Genomic DNA, 13,117 nt, shown 5'->3' on the forward strand with positions numbered 1-13,117 from the left:
CCCCTCAGTCCCTCACAGACCTCCAAGTCCCTCCGTGCCCTCTCCCCTCAGTCCCTCACAGACCTTCCAAGTCCCCCTGTGCCCTCTCCCCTCAGTCCCTCACAGACCTCCAAGTCCCCCCGTGCCCTCTCCCCTCAGTCCCTCACAGACCTCCAAGTCCCTCCGTGCCCTCTCCCCTCAGTCCCTCACAGACCTCCAAGTCCCCCCGTGCCCTCTCCCCTCAGTCCCTCACAGACCTCCAAGTCCCCCCGTGCCCTCTCCCCTCAGTCCCTCACAGGACCTCAAGTCCCTCCGTGCCCTCTCCCTCAGTCCCTCACAGACCTCCAAGTCCCCCCGTGCCCTCTCCCCTCAGTCCCTCACAGACCTCCAAGTCCCCCTGTGCCCTCTCCCCTCAGTCCCTCACAGACCTCCAAGTCCCCCCGTGCCCTCTCCCCTCAGTCCCTCACAGACCTCCAAGTCCCCCCGTGCCCTCTCCCCTCAGTCCCTCACAGACCTCCAAGTCCCCTGTGCCCTCTCCCCTCAGTCCCTCACAGACCTCCAAGTCCCCCTGTGCCCTCTCCCCTCAGTCCCTCACAGACCTCCAAGTCCCTCTGTGCCCTCTCCCCCTCAGGCCCTCACAGACCTCCAAGTCCCCCCGTGCCCTCTCCCCTCAGTCCCTCACAGACCTCCAAGTCCCCCTGTGCCCTCTCCCCTCAGTCCCTCACAGACCTCCAAGTCCCCCCGTGCCCTCTCCCCTCAGTCCCTCACAGACCTCCAAGTCCCCCCCGTGCCCTCTCCCCTCAGTCCCTCACCAGACCTCCAAGTCCCTCCGTGCCCTCTCCCCTCAGTCCCCTCACAGACCTCCAAGTCCCCCTGTGCCCTCTCCCCTCAGTCCCTCACAGACCTCCAAGTCCCCCCGTGCCCTCTCCCCTCAGTCCCTCACAGACCTCCAAGTCCCCCCGTGCCCTCTCCCCTCAGTCCCTCACAGACCTCCAAGTCCCCCTGTGCCCTCTCCCCTCAGTCCCTCACAGACCTCCAAGTCCCCCTGTGCCCCTCTCCCCTCAGTCCCTCACAGACCTCCAAGTCCCTCTGTGCCCTCTCCCCTCAGTCCCTCACAGACCTCCATGTCCCCCGTGCCCTCTCCCCTCAGTCCCTCACAGACCTCCAAGTCCCCCTGTGCCCTCTCCCCTCAGTCCCTCACAGACCTCCAAGTCCCCCCGTGCCCTCTCCCCTCAGTCCCTCACAGACCTCCAAGTCCCCCCGTGCCCCCTCCCCTCAGTCCCCTCACAGACCTCCAAGTCCCCCCGTGCCCTCTCCCCTCAGTCCCTCACAGACCTCCAAGTCCCCCTGTGCCCTCTCCCCTCAGTCCCTCACAGACCTCCAAGTCCCCCTGTGCCCTCTCCCCTCAGTCCCTCACAGGACCTCCAAGTCCCCCCGTGCCCTCTCCCCTCAGTCCCTCACAGACCTCCAAGTCCCTCCGTGCCCTCTCCCCTCAGTCCCTCACAGACCTCCAAGTCCCCCCCGTGCCCTCTCCCCTCAGTCCCTCACAGACCTCCAAGTCCCCCCGTGCCCTCTCCCCTCAGTCCCTCACAGACCTCCAAGTCCCCCCGTGCCCTCTCCCCTCAGTCCCTCACAGACCTCCAAGTCCCCCTGTGCCCTCTCCCCTCAGTCCCTCACAGACCTCCAAGTCCCCCCTGTGCCCTCTCCCCTCAGTCCCTCACAGACCTCCAAGTCCCCCCCGTGCCCTCTCCCCTCAGTCCCTCACAGACCTCCAAGTCCCTCCGTGCCCTCTCCCCTCAGTCCCCTCACAGACCTCCAAGTCCCCCCGTGCCCTCTCCCCTCAGTCCCTCACAGACCTCCAAGTCCCCCCGTTGCCCTCTCCCCTCAGTCCCTCACAGACCTCCAAGTCCCTCCGTGCCTCTCCCCTCAGTCCCTCACAGACCTCCAAGTCCCCCCTGTGCCCTCTCCCCTCAGTCCCTCACAGACCTCCAAGTCCCCCCGTGCCCTCTCCCCTCAGTCCCTCCCAGACCTCCACGTCCCCCCGTGCCCTCTCCCCTCAGTCCCTCACAGACCTCCAAGTCCCTCCGTGCCTCTCCCCTCAGTCCCTCACAGACCTCCCAGTCCCCCCGGCCCTCAGTCCTCACAGACCTCCAAGTCCCCCCGTGCCCTCTCCCCCTCAGTCCTCACAGACCTCCAAGTCCCCCCGTGCCCTCTCCCCTCAGTCCCTCACAGACCTCCAAGTCCCCCCGTGCCCTCTCCCCTCAGTCCCTCACAGACCTCCAAGTCCCCCCCGTGCCCTCTCCCCCTCAGCCCTCACAGCCCTCCAAGTCCCCCCCGTGCCCTCTCCCCTCAGTCCCTCCACAGACCTCCAAGTCCCCCCTGTGCCCTCTCCCCTCAGTCCTCACAGACCCCAAGTCCCCCTGTGCCCTCTCCCCTCAGTCCCTCACAGACCTCCAAGTCCCCCTGTGCCCTCTCCCCTCAGTCCCTCACAGACCTCCAAGTCCCTCCGTGCCCTCTCCCCTCAGTCCCTCACAGACCTCCAAGTCCCCCCGTGCCCTCTCCCACTCAGTCCCTCACAGACCTCCAAGTCCCCCCGTTGCCCTCTTCCCCTCAGTCCCTCACAGACCTCCGAAGGGCAGTGTCGCTGTGTCCCCCCCCCCCCCCCGGAACTCCCTCCCTGCTGCCGTAACGCTCCGTCTCTCATTATCTTCAACCCTGAAAACTCATCTGTTCAACAAAGCCTTCCAACGTGAACCCCCCCCCCGCTACGTAACACTTCCCTTCTGCCCCCTGTGTTACGTCTTGTCCTTATATGTTTCTTGTTAAGCGACCTTGGCTTAATGAAAGGCGCTTTATCAATTAAGGTTATTGATATTATTATTAAACAACAACACAAGCTGCACATTTGATCATTTATGAACAGAACATTTCACGTCCCGTATTTTGTAGAAATTCTATTTCCAGGAGAAAAACTTGATTTCATTTTTTAACGACTCATTTTAAAAGCCTTGAATCAACATAAATATGTGCCTCATGTCGAGTTAAACTAGATATACTTCTTCATGATGACGGGCTGAATAAAGGAAGGGTCTTCATGATGACGGGCTGAATAAAGGAAGGGTCTTCATGATGACGGGCTGAATAAAGGAAGGGTCTTCATGATGACGGGCTGAATAAAGGAAGGGTCTTCATGATGACGGGCTGAATAAAGGAAGGGTCTTCATGATGACGGGCTGAATAAAGGAAGGGTCTTCATGATGACGGGCTGAATAAAGGAAGGGTCTTCATGATGACGGGCTGAATAAAGGAAGGGTCTTCATGATGACGGGCTGAATAAAGGAAGGGTCTTCATGATGACGGGCTGAATAAAGGAAGAGTCTTCATGATGACGGGCTGAATAAAGGAAGGGTCTTTCCAGTGATGACGGGGACTGAATAAAGGAAGGGTCTTCATGATGACGGGCTGAATAAAGGAAGGGTCTTCATGATGACGGGCTGAATAAAGGAAGGGTCTTCATGATGACGGGCTGAATAAAGGAAGGGTCTTCATGATGACGGGCTGAATAAAGGAAGGGTCTTCATGATGACGGGCTGAATAAAGGAAGGTTCTTCATGATGACGGGCTGAATAAGGAAGGGTCTTCATGATGACGGGCTGATAAAGGAAGGGTCTTCATGATGACGGGCTGAATAAAGAAGGGTCTTCATGATGACGGGCTGAATAAAGGAAGGGTCTTCATGATGACGGGCTGAATAAAGGAAGGGTCTCATGATGACGGGCTGAATAAAGGAAGGGTCTTCATGATGACGGGCTGAATAAAGAAGGTCTTCATGATGACGGGCTGAATAAAGGAAGGGTCTTCATGATGACGGGCTCTGAATAAAGGAAGGGTCTTCATGATGACGGGGCTTGAATAAAGGTAAGGGTCTCATGATGACGGGCTGAATAAAGGAAGAGTCTTCATGATGACGGGCTGAATAAAGGAAGGGTCTCATGATGACGGGCTGAATAAAGGAAGGGTCTTCATGATGGACGGGCTGAATAAAGGAAGGGTCTTCATGATGACGGGCTGAATAAAGGAAGGGTCTTCATGATGACGGGGCTGAATAAAGGAAGGGTCTTCATGATGACGGGCTGAATAAAGGAAGGGTCTTCATGATGACGGGCTGAATAAAGGAAGGGTCTTCATGATGACGGGCTGAATAAAGGAAGGGTCTTCATGATGACGGGCTGAATAAAGGAAGGGTCTTCATGATGACGGGCTGAATAAAGGAAGGGTCTTCATGATGACGGGGTACGTACCGTGGAAGCATTGCCCCTCCGACAGGGTGCTGATGTTCCTCTGCTTCTTACAGGACGCTCTCCGGAGGAAGCACTCGTTCTGATACGTGTCTCCGTTCGAGCCGCACACAGGGACGTACTTCTTATTACACTGAAACACACCATTAAATATATTCATTAATACGTCAGGTTTAAAGAGTTGTGATTGGTCAACCAGCTTAGAGATGTCCCGCCCCTTAGCCTGTCATGTACAATGTGATGGAGCGCGAGCCAATAGGAGCGCGAGAGTGACACACAATGATTTATATTCATGAATAGGTCACTTTTAATTCAGAGATTACCTGATTTTCTTTATTACTTTACAACTCTCAATCCAGAAAATACCCACATTTTCTTTGTATTATTTAATATAATATTCTAAGAGAAATATACATTTATTTCTCTTACATTTTAGAGTTTTTTCTCCTATTTTCACAGCTCAATGTTGGGAGAAATTCAACGTATTTTCTCGTAAATGTCATCAGTTCTTTATCACTGTTATAATACCTACATATCTACCTATTGTTGTCTACATGTAGTGTGTGTGTGTGTGTGTGTGTGTGTGTGTGTGTGTGTGTGTGTGTGACTCACGTGGAACTGGCACACACACTTGATGTCGGCTCCGTTCTCGCGGCAGCTTCCTCCGAAGCGACAAGTCCCGGCGTCACACACTCTCAGGTCGCTCTTCTTCTCCGACAGATCTGGAAATAAATAAGACATATATTAAAAAAACACACACACACACACGCACACACACACGCACACACACACGCACACACACACATCGTCAGAGGAGAGAAATATTGTTATTTGGCAATAAAAAGAAGCAGAACACTTAAAAAATGGGTCGTTCTAATTTCAAAATGCAGTAGAAAATAGAGGACATTTAGTGTTTGGAAACACCATACCAAATCCACACACAGATAACACACACATACACACACTAATATCCAGGGTAGTAATTCCCTGATCTGCTGGCAGCTGATTGGTCACCGTTGCCTCAGGCTAGCCAATTAGAGCGGGTAATGACAGGGGTCGTGACCCCCGTTTCCCCTGTCATTAGAGAATACCTCGGTGTGCTGATGCAGCGAGAACACACACACACACACACACACACACACACACACACACACACACACACACACACACACACACTGTTGCCAGGACCAGTCTAACCTAATAGTCAGCAGGTAGTGTTTTAGTGAAAGTCCTGCCACATTTCTGCACTAAAATGTGTTATTTAAGTGCATTGAATATAACACATTGTGATGATTGGTAGCAACTAATAAAGTAGATTTGAACGCCTGAAGCTGACAGAGAGCGTCTTCATGTTGCTATGGATGCTAACCTCCCATCGGACAGCCTGGTGTTGCGTCAGCAGCGTTTGAACTCTATGGGGAGTCATAGTGGGAAACCTCCGTCTACACACACTGAACACAACATGCAAACAGCCCTGTGTGAAACTGAGCATCCTGTGGAGCCGATAAACACTACACCAGGGACTGAGGCTGGAAAAAGTAAAGGCAAAATGTGCATTAGCAAATAAATCAGGAGCTAAAGACTCAAAGATGTGCGACAAAAACTAACGTTAGCATCTAAATCAGGAGCTAATGTTAGAAAGAAAGGGCAACAACTAGCATTAGCAGCTAATTTAGGACCTAATGTCTCAAAATAAGGATGAGAACTAACGTTAGCATCTAAATCAGGAGCTAATATCACAAATAGAAGAGTAAGAACTAGCATTAGCAGCTAAATCAGGAGCTAAAGAAGTAAGAAGCAACTTACATGGGGTTTATTGGATCGTTTTTAATGTGGTATTGAAGGCATTATATTTCTGTCATGGCGACGTCTCTAATGAAGCGTCCTGCAGACAGTGACGTGAACTAGATTACAGGAGAGGGTTTCTTATGAGTCAGTGAACTCAGACTGTATATATCTCTATGTGAGAGATATTTAAATAATATAGCATCATTTGTGCCGTAGTACTCACTGTAATGTTAGTGTATGCACTTCTGATTGGATGCTACATGCATTTCATTGCATTGTTTCTGTAATCTGCACAAAGTTGACTCTTATATTCAGGGTTTTTTAAGAAAGGCTGAAGTTTAAACTGACATAAAGGAGTCTTTAGTGTTTTCTCAGCTGGGGCCAGTGTGTGAAGACATGGTCCTGAGAGAGGTGGGAGGTAGAGGAGTACAAATACTTTGTTACTGTAATTAAAGGTGGGGTAGGTAAGTTTCAGAAACCGGCTCGAGATACACTTGTTGTAAAAAGACAAGTCCATGAAAAAGAAGAAAATAAAACAACATAGATTAGCTCCATGGCATAATGCCCAAACCCGCAAAATAAAGCAAAAGTCGAGACAACTTGAAAGGATATGGCGTTCCACTAAACTTGAAGAATCTCGTTTAATTTGGCATATTGCTCTCAATGAATATAAGAAAGCACTGCGTAAAGCGAGAGCAGGCTACTACTCTTCATTAATAGATGAGAACAAGAATAATGCAACATTTCTTTTCAGCACTGTAGCCAGGCTGACAGAAAGCCACAGCTCGATTGAGCCTTCTATTCCCATAGCACTCAGTAGTAATGATTTTATGTGCTTTTTTAACGATAAAATTGTTACTCTTAGAAACAAAATGAATGACCTCTTGCCTTTGACCAGTATAGTGTTATCAACAGCCCCCGGAAACGTAAGTTCTAATATTACACTAGATAGTAAACTAGAATGCTTTTCAGCCATAAACCTTGAACAATTAAATTCAATGATTCTCTCTTCTAAACCATCAACGTGCATGTTAGACCCAATTCCAACTAAGCTGTTGAAGGAAGTTTTTCCATTAATTAGCACTTCTTTGTTAAATATTATGAATATGTCTTTATTATCAGGCTATGTTCCACAATCATTCAAAGTAGCAGTGATAAAACCGCTTCTTAAAAAGCACAACCTCGATCCAGAGGTTTTAGCCAACTATAGACCTATTTCCAATCTTCCGTTCCTCTCAAAAATTATTCTTGTTTTGCTCGATCTCAGTGCTGCATTTGATACTATCGACCATGATATCTTATTGCAAAGACTAGAGCACTTAGTTGGCATACAGGGAACTGCTTTAGACTGGTTTAGGTCCTATCTATCTGAACGCTCTCAGTTTGTACGTGTCAACGATGAATCTTCCACGCAAACCAAAGTTAGCCATGGAGTGCCACAGGGCTCAGTGCTCGGACCTATTTTGTTCACATTATATATGCTTCCGTTAGGCAATATTATAAGGAATCATTCTGTAGACTTTCATTGTTATGCGGATGATACTCAACTATATTTATCAATCAAGCCTGATGAAATTAATCATCTAAATAAAATTCAAGACTGCCTTAAGGACTTAAAAACGTGGATGACCTTAAACTTTTTGATGTTAAACACGACCAAAACTGAAGTTATTGTACTTGGCCCGAAGAATCTACGAAACAAATTATCTAAGGATATACTAACTATGGATGGCATTAATTTGGCCTCCAGTGAGACTGTAAGGAATCTTGGTGTTATATTTGATCAGGATTTATCCTTTAACGCCCACATAAAATCAATCTCAAGGACCGCCTACTTCCATCTACGTAACATTGCAAAAATCAGGCATATCTTGCCTCAAAACGATGCAGAGAAACTAGTCCATGCATTTGTTACTTCAAGGCTGGATTATTGTAACTCTTTATTATCAGGGTGTACCAAGAAGTCAGTCAAGTGGCTTCAGCTGATTCAAAATGCTGCGGCTCGTGTACTAACCAGAGTTAGGAAAAGGGACCACATTACTCCTGTTCTGGCTGCCTTACACTGGCTCCCTATAGAACACAGGATAGAATTTAAAATTCTTCTTCTCGCCTACAAAGCCCTTAATGGGCAGGCGCTATCTTACCTCAAATAACTCATTATACCCTACTGTCCTACTAGGGCATTGCGTTCCAAGAATGCAGGGTTGTTGGTTGTTCCTAGAGTCTCTAAAAGTACAATGGGAGCCAGAGCCTTTTCTTATCAAGCTCCACATTTGTGGAATCAGCTTCCAGTTTGTGTTCGGGCGGCAGACACCCTATCCGTTTTTAAGAGTGCGCTTAAGACCTTCCTTTTTGATAAAGCTTATAGTTAGGGCTGATTAGATTCAGCCCCTAGTTTTGCTGATATAGGCTTAGTTGTCGGGGGACATCTTACTTCTTCCTTCTCTCTGTCTATACCTGTGTACTCTCATGTTCCCATTAACCCAGCTTCCCCAAATGTCTTTCTTTTTGGTGTCTATATACGCCGGGATCCGGAGTCATGGATGATCCTGCGCTCCTCTGTCCTGGATCGCGAGCCCTGGATCTTGAGTGGTGGCTGTGGTCCTGGATCATAGGTCCTGGATGGATATCCTCGTGGATTCATCTTACTATTATACACACATGCATTTCCAACATTTGGACTACCTATGTTGCAAATGTATTATCTTTTCAATTTACACACGGCATCTATTGCACGTCTGTCCATCCTGGGAGAGGGATCCCTCCTCTGTTGCTCTCCCTGAGGTTTCTCCCCTGTTCCCTTTAAACTGTGGGTTTTCTCTGGAAGTTTTTCCTTGTACGATGTGAGGGTCTAAGGACAGAGGGTCTAAGGACAGAGGGTCTGAGGACAAAGGGTCTGAGGACAGAGGGTCTAAGGACAGAGGGTCTGAGGACAGAGGGTGTCGTATTGTCATACTGATATTCTGTAAAAACTGTGAAGTCCACTGAGACAAATGTAACATTTGTGATTTTGGGCTATAAATAAACATTGATTGATTGATTGATATATTCCATGGAATGCTCTTAACATCCGATAGCAATGAATATCTGAAGTGCTTTGACAAAAAAAACATAAAAATCCATCACCTGTTGAAGCCGTGGCGCTGTAAAAAGCACGACCAATCATCTGAGCCGGCTAAAGTAACTGGATGGCCTACCTGCCTGTCAGCCTTCCATCTGGGCACAAACTGATCTCTGCCCTCATTGGTCATGTGCGCGTTGGTGTGTTGGGGGAGGGGCTCTGTGAGGAAGTGGCAGATTGTTTTCGGCTGTGTATTTTCAAATTCTAGCCACTCGAGCTGGTTTCTCCAACATTACCTACCCCACCTTTAAGTACATGTTTCTGGTATCAGTACTACACAAATACCTGTACTTTCTACTTCTTACATGTTGAACACAAATACCTGTACTTTCTACTTCTTACATGTTGAACACAAATACCTGTACTTTCTACTTCTTACATGTTGAACACAAATACCTGTACTTCTACTTCTACATGTTGAACTCAAATACCTGTACTTTCTACTTCTTACATGTTGAACTCAAATACCTGTACTTTCTACTTCTTACCATGTTGAACACAAATACCTGTACTTTCTACTTCTTACATGTTGAACTCAAATACCATGAACTTTCTACTTCTTACATGTTGAACCCAATACCTGTACTTCTACTTCTTACATGTTGAACACAAATACCTGTACTTCTACTTCTTACATGTTGAACCCAAATACCTGTACTTTCTACTTCTTACATGTGAACTCAAATACCTGAACTTTCTACTTCTTACATGTTGAACCCAAATACCTGTACTTTCTACTTCTTACATGTTGAACTCAAATACCTGTACTTTCTACTTCTTACATGTTGAACCCAAATACCTGTACTTTCTACTTCTTACATGTTGAACTCAAATACCTGTACTTTCTACTTCTTACATGTTGAACCCAAAATACCTGTACTTTCTACTTCTTACATGTTGAACTCAAATACCTGAACTTTCTACTTCTTACATGTTGAACCCAAATACCTGTACTTTCTACTTCTTACATGTTGAACTCAAATACCTGAACTTTCTACTTCTTACATGTTGAACCCAAATACCTGGTACTTTCTACTTCTTACAATGTTGAACTCAAATACCTGTACTTTCTACTTCTTACATGTTGAACCCAAATACCTGTACTTTCTACTTCTTACATGTTGAACTCAAATACCTGTACTTTCTACTTCTTACATGTTGAACTCAAATACCTGTACTTTCTACTTCTCTCATGTTGAACCCAAATACCTGTACTTTCTACTTCTCTCATGTTGAACCCAAATACCTGTACTTTCTACTTCTTACATGTTGAACGTCAAATACCTGTACTTTCTACTTCTTACATGTTGAACACAAATACCTGTACTTTCTACTTCTTACATGTTGAAATCAAATACCTGTACTTTCTACTTCTTACATGTTGAACTCAAATACCTGTACTTTCTACTTCTTACATGTTGAACCCAAATACCTTGTACTTTCTACTTCTTACATGTTGAACTCAAATACCTGAACTTCTACTTCTTACATGTTGAACTCAAATACCTGTACTTTCTACTTCTCTCATGTGAACTCAAATACCTGTACATTTCTACTTCTTACATGTTGAACACAAATACCTGTATTTCTCCTTCTTACATGTTGAACTCAAATACCTGTACTTTCTACTTCTCTCATGTTGAACTCCAAATACCTGAACTTTTCTACTTCTTACATGTTGAACCCAAATACCTGTAACTTTCTACTTCTTACATGTTGAACTCAAATACCTGAACTTTCTACTTCTTACATGTTGAACTCAAATACCTGTACTTTCTACTTCTTACATGTTGAACTCAAATACCTGTACTTTCTACTTTCTCTCATGTTGAACCCAAATACCTGTACTTTCTACTTCTTACATGTTGAACCCAAATACCTGTACTTTCTACTTCTTACATGTTGAACTCAAATACCTGAACTTTCTACTTCTTACATGTTGAACCCAAATACCTGTACTTTCTACTTCTTACATGTTGAACTCAAATACCTGAACTTTCTACTTCTTACATGTTGAACTCAAATACCTGTACTTTCTACTTCTTACATGTTGAACTCAAATACCTGTACTTTCTACTTCTCTCATGTTGAACCCAAATACCTGTACTTTCTACTTCTTACATGTTGAACTCAAATACCTGTACTTTCTACTTCTTACATGTTGAACACAAATACCTGTACTTTCTACTTCTTACATGTTGAACTCAAATACCTGTACTTTCTACTTTCTTACATGTTGAACTCAAATACCTGTACTTTCTACTTCTTACATGTTGAACTCAAATACCTGTACTTTCTACTTCTCACATTGTTGAACTCAAATACCTGTACTTTCTACTTCTTACATGTTGAACTCAAATACCTGTACTTTCTACTTCTTACATGTTGAACTCAAATACCTGTACTTTCTACTTCTTACATGTTGAACTCAAATACCTGTACTTTTCTACTTTCTTACATGTTGAACTCAAATACCTGTACTTTGCTACTTCTCACATGTTGAACTCAAATACCTGTACTTTCTACTTCTTACATGTTGAACTCAATACCTGTACTTTCTACTTCTTACATGTTGAACTCAAATACCTGTACTTTCTACTTCTTACATGTTGACACTCAAATACCTGTACTTTTCTACTTCTTACATGTTGAACACAAATACCCTGTACTTTCTACTTTCTTTACATGTATTGAACTCAAATACCTGTACTTTCTACTTCTTACATGTTGAACACAAATACCTGTACTTTATACTTCTTACATGTTGAACTCATACCTGTACTTTCTACTTCTTACATGTTGAACTCAAATACCTGAACTTTCTACTTCTTACATGTTGAACCCAAATACCTGTACTTATCTACTTCTTCTTACATGTTGAACTCAAATACCTCTGAACTTTCTACTTCTTACATGTTTGAACCCAAATACCTGTACTTTCTACTTCTTACATGTTGAACTCAAATACCTGTACTTTCTACTTCTTACATGTTGAACTCAATACCTGTACTTTCTACTTCTTACATGTGAACTCAAATACCTGTACTTTCTACTTCTCTCATGTTGACCCCAAATACCTGTACTTTCTACTTCTTACATGTTGAACTCACATACCTGTACTTTCTACTTCTTACCATGTTTGAACACAATACCTGTACTTTCTACTTCTTACATGTTGAACTCAAATACCTGTACTTTCTACTTCTTACATGTTGAACTCAAATACCTGAACTTTCTACTTCTCACATGTTGAACACAAATACCTGTACTTTCTACTTCTTACATGTTGAACTCAAATACCTTTACTTTCTACTTCTTACATGTTGAACTCAAATACCTGAACTTTCTACTTCTCACATGTTGAACTCAAATACCTGTACTTTCTACTTCTTACATGTTGAACTCAAATACCTTTACTTTCTACTTCTTACATGTTGAACTCAAATACCTGTACTTTCTACTTCTTACATGTTGAACTCAAATACCTGTACTTTCTACTTCTTACATGTTGAACTCAAATACCTGTACTTTCTACTTCTCACATGTTGAACTCAAATACCTGTACTTTCTACTTCTTACATGTTGAACCCAAATACCTGTACTTTCTACTTCTTACATGTTAAACTCAAATACCTGTACTTTCTACTTCTTACATGTTGAACTCAAATACCTGTACTTTCTACTTCTTACATGTTGAACCCAAATACCTATACTTTCTACTTCTTACATGTTGAACCCAAATACCTATACTTTCTACTTCTTACATGTTGAACACAAATACCTGTACTTTCTACTTCTTACATGTTGAACTCAAATATACCTGTACTTTCTACTTCTTACATGTTGAACTCTAATACCTGTACTTTCTACTTCTTACATGTTGAACACAAATACCTGTACTTTCTACTTCTTACATGTTGAACTCAAATAC

General features: G+C 44.7%; 1 protein-coding gene across 2 annotated transcripts in view; it reads right to left on the reverse strand.

The window, feature by feature from the left end:
- LOC117532998 (tomoregulin-1-like) overlaps nt 1–4,999 on the reverse strand; it is a gene marked incomplete at its 5' end in the record, with an annotated part of 11,195 nt that extends 6,196 nt beyond the window's left edge. For both annotated transcript variants that reach the window (XM_034196624.1, XM_034196623.1), the window contains 2 exon segments: nt 4,281–4,410; nt 4,890–4,999. In XM_034196624.1, coding sequence (XP_034052515.1) covers nt 4,281–4,410; nt 4,890–4,999 — 240 coding nt within the window.
- Between the last annotated feature and the right edge of the window lie 8,118 nt (nt 5,000–13,117).

Source organism: Gymnodraco acuticeps, unplaced genomic scaffold (assembly GCF_902827175.1).
Source record: "Gymnodraco acuticeps unplaced genomic scaffold, fGymAcu1.1, whole genome shotgun sequence".
Lineage (NCBI taxonomy): Eukaryota > Metazoa > Chordata > Actinopteri > Perciformes > Bathydraconidae > Gymnodraco > Gymnodraco acuticeps.